This window comes from Poecilia latipinna, unplaced genomic scaffold, assembly GCF_001443285.1.
Source record: "Poecilia latipinna isolate Pla-1442-1.1 unplaced genomic scaffold, P_latipinna-1.0 Scaffold1032, whole genome shotgun sequence".
In the NCBI taxonomy this organism is placed as follows: Eukaryota; Metazoa; Chordata; class Actinopteri; order Cyprinodontiformes; family Poeciliidae; genus Poecilia; species Poecilia latipinna.
In genome coordinates, this window is record NW_015113648.1 from 133811 (window position 1) to 155676 (window position 21866).

Here is a 21866-nt window from a genome sequence, read left to right on the forward strand (position 1 = left end):
CTTAAGTAAAAAAGGAGAATATTTTCCGGGTTTTATTTGGTTGGGTGGCTCTTTTTTTTTTTTTTTTTTTTTTTGAATTACATAAGATCTCGCTCTTTGGAGCGAAACTTAAATTAGCTTTACTCTCAGTTGCTCTCGGATTGTAAAACCCAGGATGATGACCAGAAAAGAGGATTCCTCTCCCTCCACAGCAGATAAAAGTAAGGTCGCTGGGGTCAGGATTGGACTTTAAAATGACCAGAGAAGTTGCATTATGTTTTTCTTTCTTTTAATTTTCCCTATTACATAATTAGATTTTTTTTTTTTTTCCGCATGGAGAGTGATTATTTCGCTTTACACCCAGCCACCATCTGTGATCATGCTGAGGGGCCTGGGCTTCTCCCAGAACAGCCGGCAATGACCGATGTGCTCCTGAGTTTGCACGCGAGACGCCAAGTTCAACTTCCATGCTTCTCCGTTACGCAGCAGTAAACCCATTTGCTGTGCTTTCCATATGGCCGTGTGCTGGTGGGGATTAACGTCCTCTAAGTTGTGTCATGCCGGGACACATGTATGATTAAAACAAAAAGCTGAACTTTCCCTTATGCTGCAGCAGCACTAATTCCAGCTTAGACGAGCTGAATTGTCCATAATGTATTCCATTTATTTAATTTTAAATTGTTTTTGCCAGAACAATTAATTTTTTATTTTTTAAATCTTTTCAAAATTACAAAGTCAATTTTATACAGCTGTAGGAGCTGCACAGTTTAGATTTTAGTAATTAAGATACTACAAACTACTGGTTTTAGTGATTCTAAGCTATTTATGTCGCCACAAAGACTCTCCAGTCATGATGTATCATGCGATAAAATCTTCTCAAAAGACAAAAAGGTTAATTGATTTTATATCCATTTAAGACAACATTCTGAGATAACCAATCGACGTCTGTACGATACTGCAGCATATGTAATTAGAGGTGCTATAATTAGTTGATTAGGGAAGTCGATGTGAAGCTCCTTTGATGTTCATTCAGTAATAGAAGCTTTTTTGAGCCTTTCAAGTTTTCTCTTGTGCTCATATGTGGTAATTGGGCATTCTTAATGAGATTAGTATTTATCCTTAAAGGCTTGTAATTAACCAAACATCACAACTGACAAGTTTCTTTAAAAGAAGTACAGCAAAACACAAATATACCTTACATATGTTCTTGCATAAGTCGGGATTTAAGTTAGTGAAAGTTTTTAAGTGAAATTAAGTTCTTATTGCTGCTTCTTTCTCCTTTTTGTGTTTAGTTTGACCTGCAGGCCATCAGTAATAGTTCAAACAGGACATACAACTGAAAACAAGGCTTACACTTCTCATATGAAATCGATCAGAAGTTATAATCAAACAATTTAATGCAATAAGATATAATGCAGTACGTTGCATTTGAAATGGTACCGTTTATTGCATTATGATTTGACACAATAAAATGCTGGATAATCTAATGTAATGCAGTGTGATATGATGCAGTATGAGACAATTTGATACGATGCCGCATAACTCAAGTTACCACCTTATTGTGTTATATGGTGCATTGCAGTAAACTTAGTGTGGTACAGTATATGATTTACTACTAGAAAGGATAGTATGATACAGTTTGACCTGATACAATACATTATTGTATTTGATACAATGCAGCACAATACAATATGATATTGCCTATAACAATGCAGCATGTAATTTAATACTGTACTATATGACGTAATACAATTACAATACATAATGAAACAATTTGACATAAAGAAATACAGCATACATTCTACATGATACAATAAAACACGACATGCAAATATGAAATGCCATATGATATGCTAACAGGTAATGCAATTTAATGCATTCCGATGCAGTTTGATGCAATATGATACACTGGAATGTGAATCAATACACTGATAACGGCACACAGTGGTGTTACAATGTGATGTGAAATAACAAAATATGGTAAAATACGATTAGGTTCAATGTACGCATGATATAATGCAACCCAAATAAACTTTAGCTGTTTATTTTCTGCCAGTCCACTAACAGCTGACTCAGAGGTTACATGTTGGTTTGTTGCAGACTCGTATTGTGTTGGTTTGTGCATCGGCACAAACAAAAAATAAAAAAGGGAAAAAGTTCAAGTGGTACACATTATCTGTCCCGTGGGAGGCTGTTGCCATAATTCACATCAGCAGAGTCACCTTGGCTGTAACTATAACAGGACATGCTAAAGTACCAGTTCATTAATTTACACCTTACTTGTAAAAGCATTTAGATGGTTTTAATTTATTCTAGCACGATGGGCTGACCTTGCCAGACGCTTTTGTGGTCGATGCAATCTAGAAAAAGCCCTCGTTGCATTTGGCACGGCTCCACAAAGCTGTTTTAACATGCCACTTAAGACTTGTCATTACTGTATGATTGCAGGGCTTTTGCCAGAATCTTTCTGCTGCAGAATCACTCTTGCATGTATGCTTGAAGTTTAATCATAAAAATAGAAGAAGAAAAAAAAAATCTGGACATTTTGCATGTCCAGATTTATTGTAATTAGGAAAATAATGTTAGGGTTGCTTATAGACAGCTAAAGGCACACCACAAAACATTCTTACAAACAGTTGCCCACAGAAAACAAGTCTAGGAGTCTAAAGTTACTGAATTAGTGGCATTTCTCTTGCTCAGTGTGTGATGTGCATCTGCTTCACAGCCGACAGTCTCAATCTACTCCTCCCTTCCCGTTTTACCTTTCATTTCAACAGCCCTCCAGGCATTGAACTCCGAGCTTTGAGGCCGTGAATATGTCTTGTTTGTGGGAGCAGAAACCCCAGTGTGTGGCCAGGTTCAGCCAGGGCTGATTTGCTGCATGGCTGTGCATATCAGTGAAGCAGGATGAGGAGCAGCAGGAATGAGTTCAGGGTGCTGAGCCTCTAGTCATTACATCTATCTCTGCCACAGGTGGGGGGTGGGGGTGGGTGGAAGGGGGTTAGAGACATGGATGCAAAGATGGATGACGTGGGAGTTATCGTTACAAGTAATTCAGTGGTAGATTTTGTCTGTGGCAAGCATTTGTTGGGAAAATGTGACCCATATAGCCAATGTTTTTAAATGTTCTCTTGTGATGCGTGAGGGTGAAAAAAATAAATAGACTTAAAGGGGATGAAAAAGACAGAGTGAGCACTTTTAGTGGCGAGGAGTCGGAGACATTGTTGGAGGGGAGAGAAGGAAGTGAGGGAGTGAAGTATGCATGATATCAACACATTCCTGCTGTGATGCCTCGGTGCTGAATCACTGCAACCCAGAGGACATCTGTGTCATTCAGTTCAGGAAGACAGAAGACCTCTCTCTTTATAGCTGCTTTCTATATTTTGCACCAAAAGATCATTTTTAGCTACTTTAGGCACCAACTAAAAATACATATTAGATTTTTTTTTTTTTTTTTTTAGGAAATTGATTGACTCATGTCACTAAATGATTGAGGGATATGGGACTTTTAATCAGATGCTGGAACTTAATTACTTCATCACAAACTTATAAATGCAAAAAAAAAAAAAAAGGTAGAATTTAAAATTAAAGCTCCACAAACAAGAATTTAGCATCTAATTTCTGATCTGATGTTTGTTTTTATGGAAAGCTTTGGATTAGCAAAGCTAATCAATTCTGCAAAAAAAAAAAAACACTACGACATGGGAACAGCATTTAAACTTTATTTACTATACCTTCTATAGGTGTTGCTTGGATCAGAGCAGAACTTCATACCCCATGTGTGGGAGAGAAGTCGTAAAACAGGAGTTCAGTCTTATTGTTTGAAGGAAAATCAACATTAGTGTGGAATTTTGCATCGTTTTCTAGCAATTAGTGCAGGTAGCAGAGCTAGCAACATTCTTAGAGAATGCTAGCATTTACCATAGACCAACATTTCCATAAAGAATATAAACACTTCTAAATCCTGCTAGGTCTTTAAGAAACGGAGGTTGAATAGCAAAAGGATAATGCAAAGCAATTTTGGTGCAATATGCTCATCTGTCCTGCTATCTGCTAAAAGTGAGGCATTTTCTCATTCTCTCTTGCAGTCTGAAAGAACTGCAGACACATAGCTGATACTGAAAATAGCACACCGAGTCTTTTTTGCTCAGTAACAACCTCTACTATGAAGAACGTAGTTGTTAGCTTGATCTAAGTGGTGCTTGCTACTCATCAGTTTATGCCCAGTAAGAGCTGACCAAGTTACAAAATCATCTTATTGTGGGTCATCAGTTGATTTCCCATTTATCTTTACCGAAAGTACTATATGTTAAACATCAGGTCATGTTGATAATGCTCCCAAGTTCTGCGCTTTCGCCTCACTCTGTGCCCCACCTTGACTAACTGAGTCAAAATGCCCTGCTTGAGTCACAGTGGACACTCTCCAGCATCAACTGTGTGAACTCAAAATAAATCAATTTCCCACAAACAAAACCCTGGCCCCTTATCACCTTTCTGCAGCTGGGAGAGGGAATCAATAAAGGGGGGCATTGTGACTCAAGTGTCTTCTCTCGCTCGCTGACAAAATTCATTTTGTGGGGCCAGTTGCGCCGCACTGGTCAAAGAGCTTGCCACTGGCCTGAGCTACCAACCTCAGCTGCTGTCTGCTCTCCCCCACTGCTCTGCTGTGATTACCCAGGGGAGTGTGAGAGACGTTGTTTATTTTCAGCTGTCTGGGCTGCGGACTGGATGGTGAAGATTGTGTCTGTCACAAATCTGCTACAGAACTGAACAAAATAGATGGTTTCTTCTGCATCTTCGGCTTTCCCTTATTTCTTCTCTTTTTGATTTTCCTGAAGCTTGAATGAAAACTTTTTCACAGATTTAGTAAGTGAAAAAAAGGCAAGAAAGGGGAGGATTGAAAGTTCCTCTTGTATTTGTAATATGCTAATATTATTATCCCATTTTTTTTACAGTGCAATTACATTTTACAGCTTCTTCTTTTCTGTCACAGCCTGAAAATATTTTTTTTGTTTATTTTTCTTTGAACTTTTATGCAGTTTTTTCTACTGGTTTTGTGAAATTACTTGATTCATTCCTAGTCTCAAAGACAACCTCCTTGGTCTTTACTTCTTACAAAGGTTAAGTCATTTCATTTGAAGAAACCTATAGTTGTCCTAATGGCAACAAATAAAATTTTGATTTCACCTCATATTGGAGATGAATGTGGAAAAAAAAAACAAAAAAAAACACCCCTCACATTTCCATTTTTTTAGTAAAAAAAAAAAGAAACCTAACCTTAACAAAAACTTGGTCACATTTCCTCATGTAAATAAAAGTCTGAAATGTGTAGTTTGTCTTCCTACCCCTTCACTCTGACACCCCCAAACAAAGGTTAGTTCAGAAGTCACAAAATAAATAAGTTATCTGCTGTTAGCATTTGTCTTACAAAATACTCAAACTGATCATCAAATTTGATCTTCTAAAACCATTAGTTACTCTGAAAACCATTCAAAACAGGTTTGAAAAGCCTGGTTGTGGAAGCTGTTTGCACAGATCTATCACTGAGTCTGCTTAATATTCTTGTCCTTCACGGTCTGATGTGCGATGCAGACACACACAGACACATCAACCCAGGATTAATGTGGATAATGAAAAAGTTATTTGCAATCTAATGGCCATTTTTAATCACTGAATCAAACCTTGGCTTCCTTTGAACAGATCTCAAGTAGTGACTTGTGCATGAGTTGTTTTAAAAATGATCTGTACTCCGAAACATTTTCATTCTTTTTATGCGTTGGGTATATTATTTCATATTGCTACGAAGCTCCTGAGGGGGCTGTGTGTCTGCTGAACCTCAGGAAGAAAACTGAAATAAAAATGTTCAGTGTGCATTATTTAATCATTTCCTTAGAGTGCCTGTGAAGAAATCATTAACTAAAATACAGACAGGAAACGGAGCACTGTCAAGATCGAACGCATCACAAGAACCTAAGATTGAAATACAAAAGACACTTGCTACCTACGGCAAAAGACAACTTTCCTTTAAAAGAAATGTTTTAGGGCCCCATTTAAGTTGTCCATAGTCCCGCGATTGTCCTTACTGTCCTTATTGTCCTTTTTTGACACGCACATCTTAACAGCATCCTGCCAAATAAAGGGATTGTAAAAGCTGTATGAACTGAAGCATGTGTCATTTTCTTTTCATCCTTTCCTAGTATAAGCAAGTGGAGCAATACATGTCTTTCCACAAGCTTCCAGCAGACATGAGGCAGAAAATCCATGACTACTATGAGCACCGCTACCAAGGCAAGATTTTTGATGAGGACAACATCCTGAGTGAACTCAACGACCCACTCAAAGAGGTGAGACAGCTTCGCTGATGAAACACAGGAGTGAATTCAAACTTTGACCCCATATCATTTCCTGTTTGATGGAAAATTTAAATTGTATTTTAGAATAGTTTAAAAAAAAAATAGTGAAAAGTGTTTCTGACAGCTTGTGTCACATTTGCGAGAAAAAAAAAATCTATTCTCAAGGGTGAACTTTGAATGTTTAATTTGGCACAAAAAATAAATGAGTATTAGGTTGAAAGATGTGTGTGTAGCGAGGGGCTAGTTTATGTCTGACGACTTAAGACTCGGGTGTTGAGACAAAATATTTTGCAGGGGTAGTTCAGTATGTGCAAAGAGGAAAACCTTGGATAGAAAAGACAGACTGCCAAATTACCTAAACACATACATTTTATTTTGTAATATAATCTAAAACATAAATGGATTGTAAATGTTTATTGTTTATAGCACTGATAGTTTGAATATGGTTGTCAGACTTTTAAAACTTTGCCGTTTTTGAATATTAACTTAAATAATAAATAAATAAATGAAAACAAAAACATGTACAATCTGTTTTGCAATTTGTCAATTTAGGGCAGAAATAAATGTTGTTTTTTTTAGCATTCATTTGCTAAAATCACATTCTTGCATTTTTTTTTCTGCAATATAGATGGATAGATGGATGGCAGGCACAAATCTCATGCTTTGAAGAATCTGTAATCACTGAATAATTCAGTCCAGGTATCATTTCAGGCACAGTCTGAGGTGTTTACCTACCTGCAGTCATTGCCGTATAAATAAATAATAAACAGATTTATTTTGAAGGCCTGCATAAATATGTTCGCTTTCGGACATTATGGCCATTTTAATGATGAATACAAGAAAAAACATCTTCTCTGGTTTGTAATTGCAAACAGGCATACTGTTTCCACACCGCTGCATAACCTCCAACTCGTATTCCTGCTGGCTGCCATATGACAAATCTTCAAAAAGGGAAAGCCAAAGATTAATTCCCAGACATGAATGCCGGCCCGCTATGAGAACCGTTTCCTGTCTAATTCATTAATTCTGGTGCACGACTGAGGTCAGAACTCCATAGCGTTTGCTGACAAACGCTGCGCTAGCATTCTTCTCTGTTGCCCTCACGTAGCCATCGAAGCATTGCAGAGATTGGTTATCTTTTTGTTAATGTCCCGTTGTCACTGGAGGAGAGCTATCGCTCATCTGGGGTCAACAACACGGCACTGCGGTTGCCAAGTGCCCCGGCCTTCCATCTGCACAGCAACAGAGATGCGACGTACAAACAGACAACAAGCTCCTAATCTCCTGCTGCTTATGAGGGGACAGGATGAGACCAGCGAGATGGCTCACAGCCGGCACCAGAGGGCAAACTCATCAGGATCTGATTTATGTGCCAAAAAGTTTCCTCTCATGAGAGATATGGGAAGTGCTTGGGAAGTATTAAGCCTAAATCAGCGCTGTGTGTCCAATTTCATTTATGTTTGCAGATAACGGTTCAGAGATGAAAGGTTTTGTGTCCTACCACCTGTCTGCCTGCCTGCTTGCTTGCTTTTCCCCTGAGTTCAGGTGGAAATAAGTGAATTATTTATGGCACGAGCGCATATCCCTTTCTTATGTCCCTTTTTCTCCTTTTCCTCTGTCAGGAAATTGTCAACTTCAATTGTCGTAAGCTCGTGGCCACCATGCCTCTGTTCGCCAACGCCGACCCCAACTTTGTGACGGGGATGCTGAGCAAGCTGAAGTTTGAAGTTTTCCAACCCAATGACTATATCATCAGGGAAGGCACGGTTGGGAAGAAGATGTACTTTATTCAGCATGGCGTTGTGAGTGTCATCACCAAGTTCAACAAGGAAATGAAACTAACCGATGGATCCTACTTTGGAGGTAAAAAAAATAGGGAATATTTTTTTTTTATTATCTGGCTTTTCTACACACTCACATAAAAATTCAAACACTCATTATATGATTGCGTCAGCCTGCTCGGAGCCATACATATATATGTACATGTAACATGCTTAGACAGAAAAGCCGACTAAGGCTTGTGTTTGATGCTTTTGGAAGTCATTGTAGATTCTCAATAACCAGTGTCAGACGTTAGTCAGTTTCGGTGCTTACATAATCGCTCATCTGGTTGCTGGAGAGGGCCAAGGCACGGATCAGGCATCCCTTAGGACACACACAGAGGTCCCTCCTCCACACTCGCCCTCGCATGCAAAAACTCCTCGCCTCCTCTGTTCGTTCTTGCTGGATGTATTTATCACGAGCAACTGGAAACTCTTCTGCGTGAAGTCAGGAGCACCTTGCTATTCTCACCCTGTCGCCGTGCTTTAAATCTCGAATTTTCATCCTTTTCAAGACATTCCAGATTTCATACCTTTCTTCTTTTTTTTTTTTTTAGATGTCACTTGTAATTTCATTGCAGGTTGTTTACTCTGCCAAAATCTACATGCAGACATTGCTGTGTCTTCTTGAAAGCAAAGCAAAGTTTCCTATTTTAGACTGTCTTGCATTTTTTTATCTCTTGAGCTCACCCCTGCTATGGGAGGAGGGTAAGTCTAAGAATACCTTCCCTTTGGTTTGTCTGTTGAATGCACTGTGACTCGTTGACGGGCTAAAGGAGGCAAAAACAAAAAGTCTCTCCCTGTTGAATCGTCAAAGTCTATTATTCCTGTCCAGCACTGCCTTCAAATGTCTCTACACCTCTGCTCAAAACAGGGAAATACTGTGCCTTGGAAAGGTATTTGCACCTCTTCACCTTCTCCACACTTTTGACACATAGAGACCATCCTTAGTTTATGCTATTAGTAACTTTTGATGTACCTTATGCATATTTCATGCGATAAAATAACTCGAAGATGTGCATACGTGTAAAAAGAAAGGACACATCATTCTACCAATCTGAAAAGTGTGATGAACATTGGTATTACATTGCCCTGAATCAATAGTTTGTCAAACAACCTTCAGCTGCCATTCTAACTGCAAGTGTTTTAGGGTGTGTCTCTCTACCATCATTTCATCTGCAGATTCTTGTTGGCAAAAAACTCAAGCTTCCTCTACTTTAGCTTTGACTCCATATTTTTTTATTCCCCGTCTTTTTTAAACCATGCATACCATCAAAAATTTACATTTTTGATTTCATTTGCCCAGAGTATCTTCTTCTACAAGCCCCCTAGGTCCCTCGCATGGATTGTAATGAACTGCCAACAGGACTTTCTTTCAGCAGCAGCTTCCTTCTTGCTGTTCTTCAATAAGGGCCAGATTATTGGAGTACTTCTCCTGAATCGCTTTCGCACTGCAACGTGTCAAAGAATCCAAACTCTTTGGAAAAACCTGTTCACCCCACCTCGCCTGTGGTGGTACTGCACCAACAACCAGTGAAGGAAATGTCACGATAACCTCAGAAGACGACTTTCATCTTTGCAAAGCGTAAACAGAAATGGAGTGGTGTCAGATTTTAGCTGTTGTAGGATTTCTCACAACATATTTTCCCACTAACATTACACTCTTGTGTTTATTGAGTTGTATTTACCCAGAATGCCCTGCTCTGTAGTTTGCTTCCCGTCTCCGGTCCGCTCACATCCACATATCCATTCGAAACCACAAGAGTTCACGTCAGCTGAACTGAGACTTGGGGTGTTTTAGGCGGACCAGAGTTTGCTTTTTTTTGGTCGCTTCAGAGTTTGATTGCACTTTCACACCTCCCTGCAAATCTTTCTCTGCAAATCAACTAGAGTTCGATTAAATCGGGCCAAACAAGGCTGCTGTGAATGCACCTTCAGTTTGTGATGGTGTCTGTTTCACTTATGTTTTCAAATAAACCCCCGATGATCTGTTGATCTATCACACAAAATAGATTTAAAGTTTGTTTTTGTAACATGACAAATTGTGAAAAGGTTCAAAGGGGTATGGATACTTAGATGCCTCAGGTAACTCTTTGGGAGAGTCGGGGACCATCTGGCATTGCTCTTGTGGGAAAAAAAAAAGCCATAGGAAACTAATAGCATAATGATGAGCAGGACATTTGGGAGGACAGTAGGTCACAAAGCACCTTCAGCCATGGTCATTACTACACCTGCATGCTGAAATAACATCACCTCAGGGCCAGAGTGGATGGGATTACATATTACTATCACACAGCTCAGCAGTGAAGCCATTGTGTGGCTTTAGGAATAATACAGCATGATGCTAGAACAAGACAGACAGCAGACGAGAATCCCTTTTGGGCCTTGGTGTCTTAGTCATACGAGACTTAACCCTCCTCACACACACAGGAGGAAAGCCGGTTGCCACAAGTGCATATGTGACACATGACGTGATGGTAAATTATCCTCAACGCTCCAGGAGTCGGTGGTTACGCTTTGTGACAGCACAACAGACACGTGTCAAACTGCAGCATCGCGAGGAGTGATAACGAGTCCCTGACGTGCACGGACCCACAGCAACACCCGAGGTTTTCCAGGTGACAGGGATGATATTTCAGAAGAGTTTTAAAATTCATTTCAGGGCTCTCCTATTTGCTGGATGTCAACACAGAATTGCAAGCCAGGACAACAACAAAAAAAAGAAAACAGAGGCAGCTGAATATGTATAAGGCACTAAACCAGTGAACTTGCCTGCCAAATAAATGGCAAAAGTGGGTAATAGATCTTGTTTTTCTAACTTTATACGTTGTAAGTTTTTCTTAGGAGCAACAGTAACTTTTTGTAAGGTGCATACAGGTTCTTTAACCTACTTGTTAAAATAATTGTAGGGGGGACATGACTTATCTAAACATGAAATGCAACCTTGGCATTAGACGTATGAGGAATTGGCTAAGTGAATGGAAAAAAATATCCAATCTTGCTGATGGTTTTTCTTTGTTCAAACTTTGCAAAAGCTATAGCTTTCATTTGTCTATATCAGCATCAGACAAAACATTATTATCTACTCTCCCACTGCTGTTTAGCCCACTTTAATCGGATTCTTGGTGTCAGGTACATTTATCTCTGGATGTTGCCATTGTTGTGCCATGTAAGCTTGTTAGTTGCATAGCATGCTGCTTTAAATACAGACCAACTACCGGCTGTACTTGTTTTGACTCCTGTGTCTCCCACACGTCTGAAACCACATGTGACATGATGCATTCTTCTGTCAGCGTCTCTCATCCTCTGTGTGTTTGCCAGATTCGCTAAGGAACCCCTCGCTGTAGAGGCCGCTTTTCCATTACAGCAGTGCTAACACCTTCTTCACACTCACACCTTGAGAGAGTGTTGCTTGCACATCTTGCACAGTCTGTGCCCCGCTTCCATGATTTATCATGGCAGAGCCAAGAGAAATTACAACGTAACAGGTTAACGTTGGCCACGTGAAGGAAAGTGGTAGGCTGCGTACAGGTGCAGATGTAAGTGGAGGTCAAAGAGTGTTAAAACAGATACGGGACAGTAGATGAGGGGGCTGTTTTGCTTCGGTCAGGCACTGCAAATGTTACGTTACTGTTACGCTGTACCACGGATGCTGGTGTTTGCAAAAAACAAATTTTATGTGGGTTTCATTGTGAAAACATTGCATTTCCTTTTGTGAGACACCTAATCCCGTCACATCTGCTCAGGTATACATGTCGCTTATGATGTCAATGTGTTCAGTGTTAAGATGAAGAGTGTCAGATGTACAGTGTGCTGCTGAGTCAGAACAGTAAGTTGTTTTGCTATGACATCACTATCAATTTTCTTTATAATGTGTGTTAATTAGTAGTAATCGACTTGTAATGTCGACTTGTACGAGGCAGAAACATCGACAACAACTTCATCAGAATTCAAATTGTGAAAATCCGGAGCATGCTCAAAGCAGTGTGGTGCTAAAGATTTTCCAAAAATAAATGTATTCGGGTCTAATGTTGACGCTGTTTATCTTACATTTGATATTCATTAAAAGTAGTCAAGATAAAGTGGATAAATATTGATTTTTTAAAAGAAATGATAACTCCTGCACTTTTGGTTTTTAGTATGGACTGCTTGAATGGACTTGTGTGAAGTTGGCCTCTGTGTCATTGTTTTGTGTAATAATCAACTTCAAACATAACACTTCACAATCAGAATTTTGGAAAATTCTCACTTTAAAAAGTGTTTCCAAAAGAAATGCAGTGTGTCACTATATGCTCAAATTACATGTGGTAAAACATGATAATGGACCTGCCTGGATTTTATTCTTAATAAATGGAATTTATGAATTCAGCTCACTGACTCTTTTTCAACCTCATACATTAAGAACCTAAATGGAGAAAGAACAATTTCCACATCAGTCAAGCATTCTGCATGCAGAGGAGAGTGAATTTGTTTCAAGTGCAGAGCTTGTACGTGGCAGAGCATGAGATTGAAGGTCAACACATGTGCCACAAGAAGATTCTGTCTGGTCAGGACATTTATACTTTAAAAGAGCTCAACTGAAGGAATCATTTAAGGTCCCTCCTACTACATTAGTATGTAATGGTTATTTTACACAACAGAGAAATAAAAAAAAATATCTCACCTGAGTGTGTTAACAAGAAGCTGGAAGAACTCCCAAACCAGGCTACAATTAAAGAATGAAATCACCTCAGTCATGGGAGGTAAAACTAATTTCTCTGTTCTTGCAAAGTATGTAAACAACTTAAGTGGTGTTACTATCAGCTGACTGATAGGACATATGAGTAGCAATGCTTTTCTTCAAATGGATGTGCACTGTATACAATGATTCTGCACTAATAGAGGTAGGAAGTTGGGGTGTTTATATATTGTGCTGCTCAGTGCCAATGTGATCAAAGTGATCAACGGGGGACTACAAGGAGAATATAGATATGTTGCTGATGCACTGTTCTGCTGTCGTTCTTGTATTTCATCGCATCAGAGACAGAAATACAGGTTGCTGTAAAATCATCCCCAGCTTTAGTTACTCCTTACATTTTAGAAACGAATGCAGTGCCTAAGAGCCTGACAGTAAAGCTAACTACAGTATTATATTATGGGACTGTTAGCTCTCTGCGGGATGATGAATTGTCTTAGCATAATGACTGTGACAGTCCTGCTCATGAGCTTCTCAATTTATTTACATTCACATTAACTCTCCCTCTCCCAAGCCCTTTGCTCTCACAGATTCATCTATATGATAATGTGTACAGTAATTACTGGGATGATTTCCTTTATGGCCTTCTGTACACTCCCAGCCCTTGCTACTGCTTCCTTCATGTGTTTTTTTTCTTTTTTCTTTGTACCTCTGTGTCCCTGTCGTGCAGAGATCTGCCTGCTCACCAAGGGCAGACGGACAGCGAGTGTACGTGCAGACACCTACTGTCGACTCTTTTCCCTCTCTGTTGACCATTTCAATGAGGTGCTAGAAGAGTACCCCATGATGCGACGTGCGTTTGAAACCGTAGCCATCGACCGCCTGGACCGCATTGGTAAGACCCAATTTTTCCCTCGTTTCTAATTGATTGGTTCTGTTGCCCGTCATCATGCCTCATTGTCTTGTCCTAATCAGACTCTGATTGCCCTTATTTCCTCATAAAAGCATTGTGTGTGCCATCTTGTGCTGCATGACCTGTATGCTACCTTTTCCTTTACTTGTCTGTTTTTTTTTTTTGTTTTTTTTTCTTTTTCTTAAATAACACAAAAGACAGTTCTGTTGTAACATGTCTTAGTCCTTCTAATGAGCAAAAGTAGCATTTTGTGGTTGGATTAATTGGAAGGCGGTGCATGTCGCTGTCCGGGAGGGAGTCTAGTCGCCCACTTCTTTGGTTTGGTGTTGACCCCCCCACTGGAAGCCACCGAGTCGATGGAAGCTAACCTCACGTGCATGTGTGTCTGGCTCTCTGTACACTCATCCAAACTCCTGGGTATGAGCAGCACCCCACCCAATTACAGATTTCTTACAAAATTAATATCAGGGACAAGAGAAATGTTACCATCTGGTGCAGCTCAGTTGGCTGTTAAGCAGGCTCCTGATCAGTATAACGCACAGTGCCTTGCAAAAGTATTGATAGCTGTTTCTTAGATTTATTTATTTATTTTTTTAGATTTTGTCTAAACCACAAACTTCAATGTATTTTACTGTGGTTTTATGTAATAGACCAGCCGAAAGGAGCATACCCAAGTAACCCTTCCTTTACCTTCACCACCTTATCCAAGGCCCGCTTGGATAAAGTGACCGTTTCCTGGTCTTTAACAAATATCTGAGGTCTTCACAGCTGCGTCTGCACTGAGATTGCACACAGTTGAACTTTGTTTACTATACACAGGTAAGGTCAAAGCGAATACCACTGGCATATTTTAGTTAATTAATCTTGTAATTTTACCAACATGTTCATTATGGCACCAAGTAACATCAGCGTTTAAGAGTGACCCAGTCCGGATTCCAGCTAGGATTTGGTAGAGAATCTGTCAAGAATGCTAAAGAGTAGGGTCATGGCACGGAGAACGTCAAACCCCCAAGACTTAAAGGAGCTGTATTATGGATCTTCCAGGCACAGCAATCAAGTAATCAAGTAAATATGGTACCTACCATTATTATCAAAATGTTCTATACATCTAGCATAATTTCAAAGAAATTTGACTTTTCAATTAGATGCTTTGAAATTGATGTCCTACTCATTTCTACACTCTGCTTTCAGTACCTTATGACAACAGTGCTCCTCCATGATCCGGTTAACCACTATTGGACTGAGTAGTAGCTTGCACGATGAGCTCAGCAGATATGCAGTTCCACCAGGTGTTTGCTAACTGCTGCTGCCGCTAGTCTGAAGGAGCTGAGTATGGGAGTTATTTGTGGGGCAGAAGCTCGACTGGTGACTGCTGCCCCAAAGAAGAGCTTTTGGTAAATAGGTGGTACTTCGTCTGATCTGGAGATTCAGGGATTCCTCAGACATACAATGAATAATAAAGTAACACTCCAGGTATGTTTTGGGTGAGGGCATAACATTGTAAGATGATTTAAAGCTCAAAAAAGTAAATTTTACATGGAATCCTCCTCCTCCCCTCTAAGCATATCATTAGAGATAAATTGTCAAAATGCCAGTTAATACATGCAAAATGGTCGTCTGCAATTACAAGAACAGTTTCATTTTGAGACATGTCGTTCTCATTTACTTTCAAAAACAAAGCCTTTGTAAATTGTTGTCTATCACACAAAATCCCAAAAAACACAGTGAAGTTTGTGGTTTGACCTCAAAAAATGTGGCATTGCACAAGAGGTATGAATATTGTTGCAAGGCACTCTACTACATTACTAACCAATAGGTCTTCCTCCAATCAACTGATGAAATGATATAAAAAGAAGAAAGATTGAAATGAGGATTAGTAATCTAGATTTCAAACCACACAGACTTTCCAAAGGGGCACATGTATGTAGAGTATGTTTGAAATCTGATCAGACCACTCCATGCGAATCATAAATGCTGGAGTCATTGTTCAGCTACAACACTGCAAGTGTCTACAACGTTTCATACTAAACTGTCGATGTCTCAGAAAGTCCTGTGCATCTTGTAAGATCTGGTGTCACAGGAACTACTGTAATGAGATTACATTCGATTTGAGTAATCCTTATAGTTTCTCCCTGAATTTTTCCAATATCACCATATCTTTTAGACACAGTCTGTAAAACAATAAACCCTACTGTATTATCAGGAAATGTTTTTGCCGTTTTTAAGTGACATGCAATGAATTACATTGTGGTTCTTGAAGTACACAAGTACAGTGAACTTTGTAAAATATACACAATTTCACTCGAATGAATTCACCAAGTGGCGCCTCTCAAAGACGTTATTAAACATAAACTCGGCCATCTTAATTTAAAATGTTTTCACAATAATCCACTCTTTTATTGAGAGAAAGGCTGAAATGCTTCATAATATATTCCTGTGATATATTAATAAACATTTTATTACAGTAAAACATTATTATCCATGAAAATAAATGAAGGCAATATGCAAACGTTGGTATAGTGGCTCAGCTTGAATCCATTTGATCACTTCTGGCTGTTTTTCCATTATCATGGCCGTGTCAGTGGATCACTTTGCCATGGATATACATTTTCTTGCTTTCAAGTTGCTTTGTAACACAAAGTTGACTCAAATTCAAAAGCACTTAGTTATCAGGTCAGATTTATTAACTGGAAATCTACTATTGGGGTCTATAAAGTTGGAAAAATCTATAGGTGACTCCAATGTATCAAGTCAGCTGATGACTAAGAAAAACCTACAGAGCCCTTCAAGTGCTTGGTGTCAAAATAAATTCAGAGACGCAACAGCATTTGGGTTAATGGAGCTGGAAAAGGTAAAATAAGATTTTTGGGAAACTAATATTTAACTTTAGGATTCAAATACATGTCTTCCCTAAATAATCATAATCATAATTTAGCAGATTTAGACTTAAAGCAATGTTTAAATTGACAGGGTAATAATAATAATAATAATAATAATAATAATAATAATACTAATAATAAAATAATAATAATAATAATAATAATAATTTTGGAGAGGATAAGCAAGAGGAATTTGACTTGAACCAGATGGAGAACTACAAAGACAAATTATTAAAATACAGGTTGACCCATGAAAATCTGGTCAAAAATTTCAAAAAGGATTTAATTAGTTTTTACTTTGTAAAAAAAAAAAAAAAATCTGTAATTATTGAGAATTTAAATATTTGTCATCATTAACATTTTATTTTTAAATCTGTGAAATGTAGAAAAAAAATGTAGCAGAGGAAAATGATCTCTCCTTTTGGAAACGATGCTCCTTTTGCATTGTTGTATTGTCTTTTGACAAATACCAGTCTCATATCCTACCAGAAACTAATTTCTTTCTGACATACTGATGGTATTGTCTGTATTACCAACAAATATTTTCTTAAATTCAGAAATTTATCAGACATTTGTTCATCCAGCTCATGTCGGCAATTTCAAAATACACATTTAGGTAACTCTGAATATTCTTTATCCTTGTACTTCTTCGAGTGTTCTTAAGTTCACATCCAGCTCAAAATATTATTTGTTTTGTTTTAATTGAAATACAAGATTTTGTTGAGAGAAGATGACTTTCCTGGTTTTGCTGTAGTTTGCTTAGAGGTCGTTCATCGTTGGAATAATATTTTATCCACTTGAATCTGGATTATAATTGGTAAAAAGGTATCTATCAGAGTAAATCCTATTGCACCGAGTCGAGAGCTTTGTAGCTGTTCTTTCCTCAGCAAGCATTTGGCGACCGAGGAGAAGAAAGACCCGACCTCCAGCAGAACCAGACTTGGTGCGAGCCACTCTCTGTCATGTCTGCCTGGGCATGGAGGACATTTTTCTGATTTCTGATTTTATTTTGGCACCTGGGAGGCTCTGTAAAATCTTTTATTTTATTTATTTATTTTTTTTTACAAAAGGTAGCTAAGCACAAATCTGCAAAATTTAAAATAAATTTGTATTTATTCCTGTATCCAACCCCCTTACATCTGTAAAATGTCAGTTAAAATTTTACACCCGGCAGAAAATAGCTCAGCATGAAGTACATTGAACCTAACCTTTAGCATTGCAAATGAACATAACTCCAAGGAGACAAGGTCAAATTTTTAGAGAATGTCCTTCAGGGAAACGTAGGGTTTTGCTTCAATGTGCCCTTTAATGTCAGCTGGTTAAACCTATATTTGCCCCTTGATATAAGAACTGCCAGATGAGTTAGCTTCTCACTATTGTCATATATTGGAAAGTGAAAGCTGTGCACACTGACACAGTTCAGAGTGCTGCAGAGCAGATTCGTCCTTTCAGACTAAACATGAAAGGGGGTTTTGTCTCATACGATGGAAGATATTTTGTCATGATCAGTGCTGGTTGTATCGTTTCTACATATTGACTGCATTTGGTTACCTGCTTGTCTTGCTCTTAAAAAAAAAGAAAGAAGAAAAAGTAACCATGCTTTGAGAACAATACTATGTTGCACATTTGACGTTATCCTTTATCTATCTAAAAACTGTTTGACCAGGAGTCCATCTTGAGACGAGCTCATCTCGTTTTCAAGAATGCCCTGGCCGACGAGTAGGCACAAGGTAAACTTCTTATTCTAATTCCAGTATTTGGACAGGGCCAGACTTTAACACATTCAGCCTTGCTAAATAAATCCAGTCTGGAAATTAACAAGCTTGACTTGTTGCTGAAGGTTACATTACCTGTTTAATTTCTGCATCTTTAACACATAACTCAAGTTACCCACACAAGAAAGTCTCTGCATTCTGATGGACACATTAAAATGTCAGCAACTGAGACAATCAAAGAAACAAAGAGATCTCATCCAGTTCTACATGCCATTTTTTTTTATTTGTAAACTAATCCTCGATGGGGGAAAAAAAAAATCACACGATTTATGGTTAGCTGTGATTGTTGAACACTCCAAGTCTTTATGAATCCTTTCCTGAAAGTGCATTCAGAGAAACCATACCTCAAATTAGTAAGAGTTTTACTAATGCAACACTACATACAGTTCACTATACATTCAAGATCCCATTTCATTATTTATTCATGTTTTCACCCAGCAAAAAAGTTTGTTTCTGATTGTCTGACTTGAAATGTCTGTTCTGTCTTGTATAAAAAAATGAAAAAAAAAATGAAAAAAGGAAAAATAAAATTGAGGAAGATTTAAAGCAGGTGTAGGTCATGCTGGTCCTTGAAGGCCGGTGTTTTTCTGCATGAACACACCTGATATCAACAAAAGTGGTCATTAGCAGGCTTTTCAATTTGAATCGAAAGTGTTGGAGCTGGACCACATCTGTAACATGCAGGCACAAGTCCTCAAGTACTTTAACTTCCCATCTCCTCTGTAATAGACATACAGATTACTATGTACCGTAAACGTCTTTCCTTAAACTGAACTGAAGTTATCTAAGATGTGGTTTGCAGTAACTAGTATCTAATCATTAAAACTAATAAAGAAGCAAATTAGGGAACTTGTACAATACAACACATTCAACCCTTACATTCACTTTTGTAGTCTAAAACCAGCACAAGTTACAGAAAGCTAACACTACTGTGTCCAAAAACAGTTTTCAGTATATATATATTTTTTTTTTCTTTCCCTGAGACCTGTAGGTATAAATCAGCATTAATGGGATCTTCACAGATGTGCAAGTTCCACTTGTCATGTGCATGGCTGCACCGCCGTACCATCACAGATGTTGCCTTTCTAACTGTGCAGTGATAACAGCAGGCTGGTCCCTCCTCTTTAGCCTGGAGGATTCAGCAGCCAGTTTCCAAAAAAAAAAAAAAAAAAATAGGACATTTTCAATTGCAGCTTTTCAGACTTTTCCAGTTTGTGTTGGTCTGTCTGACATGAGGTGCAGCCAAGAGAAAATGGTGTGAGTTTCCTGTTTTTATGTCGGTCTCACCGTGTGTAGATGAAGGAACCAAAATTGTGATTGATTGCTTTCAGAGCATAATGTAACTTTTACCACACAATTAATAGTCATTTTCATACATTACATTTTATTTTACTATGTATATTTCTTTACAGTTCTAAAAAATGTGCAAAGGAACACTAATGTTGAAATCCACTGACAATGGTGACTATTTTCCAAGATTTTACATGCACACAGTCACATTATTCACACTCTGATGGTGGCAGCCTGCAGGATGGTAACCACAGCTGCCCTGACTGCCATGCACCGGCGCCCCTGGGCCCTGTGACCACCACCGCCAGCAGGCAAAGCTGGTGAAGTGTCTTGCCCAAGGACACAATAACTGAGACAGACGGAATGGGGATTCGAACCGGCCCACCGATTACGGGACAAACTCCTGTACCATCACCATCACCCCATTTGGATGATTAGCAATGTTAGCATTATCTGTAAACAGCGGTCTCTAGGATGTAGACTCCTACCCCAATGAACAATTTGCAAGTTTGTTGTAATTTGATCACACGACCTGGTATTTGATGAAGTTTGCTCCCAGTGAGGGTTCACCGGTTCAATAAAACATCCCTAACGCAGGAATAAATTGATATGCTGTTGTAGCTTTAAAAAGATTACCGATATATTGTGAAATGATAAAGGAGAAAATGACCAGCGGAAATTTAGCGTTTTGGTGCATGAAAAAAAAAGCTATTTTTTTTAAACAGTTCACAAATACAAAAAAAATAGTCTTTCTCCATCAATGAATACTTCTACACTGAAGAGTATTAGATCAGTAAACTGTACAACAGAATCAGTAGTACAGCTGTTCTTAGGACTTAAATGCTCCTACACTACAGGGTATTAGGGTTAGTGCAGGTTGATGGTGCTTACAAAATGTTGTATTCACTGATCTGAAAAAGCTCAAACTTTTGAGTTCCCAACCCGTCAGTCGCCAGACTGGAAATTTCATTCTGCTCATCAGCAGATTTCTTAGTCCACATTTTAATATCATCATAATATAAGATGGTGATATTTCACATTTTGAATTGTTGGAAATGTGTTTTATTTGCTTTATACATGTTTGACTAGTGGGTTGCTAAGTCTTTAAATATCCCTAATATTTAAAGTATAGATGCAGAATAGCTATATGCCTTAATACAGAAGCAGTCTTTATGATTTTTACTTGGTTTTCTTATGCTTTTTGCAGTAGTACTGAGTAGCAACATTTCCTAACATGCAGAAGTGTTTTAAAACAAGTATGCATAAAATATCCCATGACTTTTATTTTAGAGTATTAATTTTAAACTTTAAAGATACAAAATTGTAACAGTAATTCAATTCATAAAAAGCTTTTGACGTTTAATTCAATATGAGTTGTGCCTGCAGATTTCCTTTTTCATAAATATTGTATTACTTGTAATAAATCCATGGCTTTCGCACTTTTACATCTGTAGTCTCAGCTCCTTATCTTGTTGTATATTTTTTAAAAATTATTTTAATGCAACACATCAAAATAACAGATGCTTTTTCTTTGAAATATGGTTTTTCATAGACATTCAGAGCCACACAGTGTCAGATAAAGTTTTGATATATTAATATCAAATGAATGGCTTTGCATCCTGGAGGCATACCAGCTTAAAGGAGCTGATAAAGTCAAACACTTGACTGTAGTCAATGTGAATGTATAGCATATATCATGTATGAACTGTAGCTCTACAAAAATTGTTTTCACCTTTAGACAAGATTAATGAAGAAGACAAGACATCCAGTAAAGAAAGATGACCGAGGAAGCAAAAACATTAAGGAAATTAATAGATAAGACAATATTAAAAGTTAATAGTGACATTTTGTTATAGAGTTAAAGTGGTTTTTTTTTTATTTCAATGAAATCAAATATCTATTTTTTTTCTGAATTTAAACTGATCCCTGTTTGAATGCGTTTCTGACAAACGTAGAAAACAGCTCTTAAAATAATTAATAAATGTATTTTCATCCTAATCTACAGCATTTGACCCTTTCGTCTTTAAAACTGCCATGTAAGCCATCTTGTATGTTGACAGTAGATTAACAGTCAGCCTGTGGTGTTTGTTTTAGCTCTTTATTACCCGACCTCGTAGTAATCGTTGCAATCCCAGTTATCCGCTTCAAACTGAGCACTGGATTCTGAAAATAAAATGCTCCA

At 38.2% G+C, this 21866-nt stretch overlaps 1 protein-coding gene across 1 annotated transcript in view; it reads left to right on the forward strand.

The window, feature by feature from the left end:
* hcn1 (hyperpolarization activated cyclic nucleotide-gated potassium channel 1) overlaps positions 1-21866 on the forward strand; it is a 77167-nt gene that overhangs the window by 48118 nt on the left and 7183 nt on the right. Inside the window, exons 5-7 of the mRNA XM_015051139.1 lie at positions 6177-6323; positions 7955-8195; positions 13558-13722. Coding sequence (XP_014906625.1) covers positions 6177-6323; positions 7955-8195; positions 13558-13722 — 553 coding nt within the window. The remainder of the gene's footprint in view (positions 1-6176; positions 6324-7954; positions 8196-13557; positions 13723-21866) is intronic.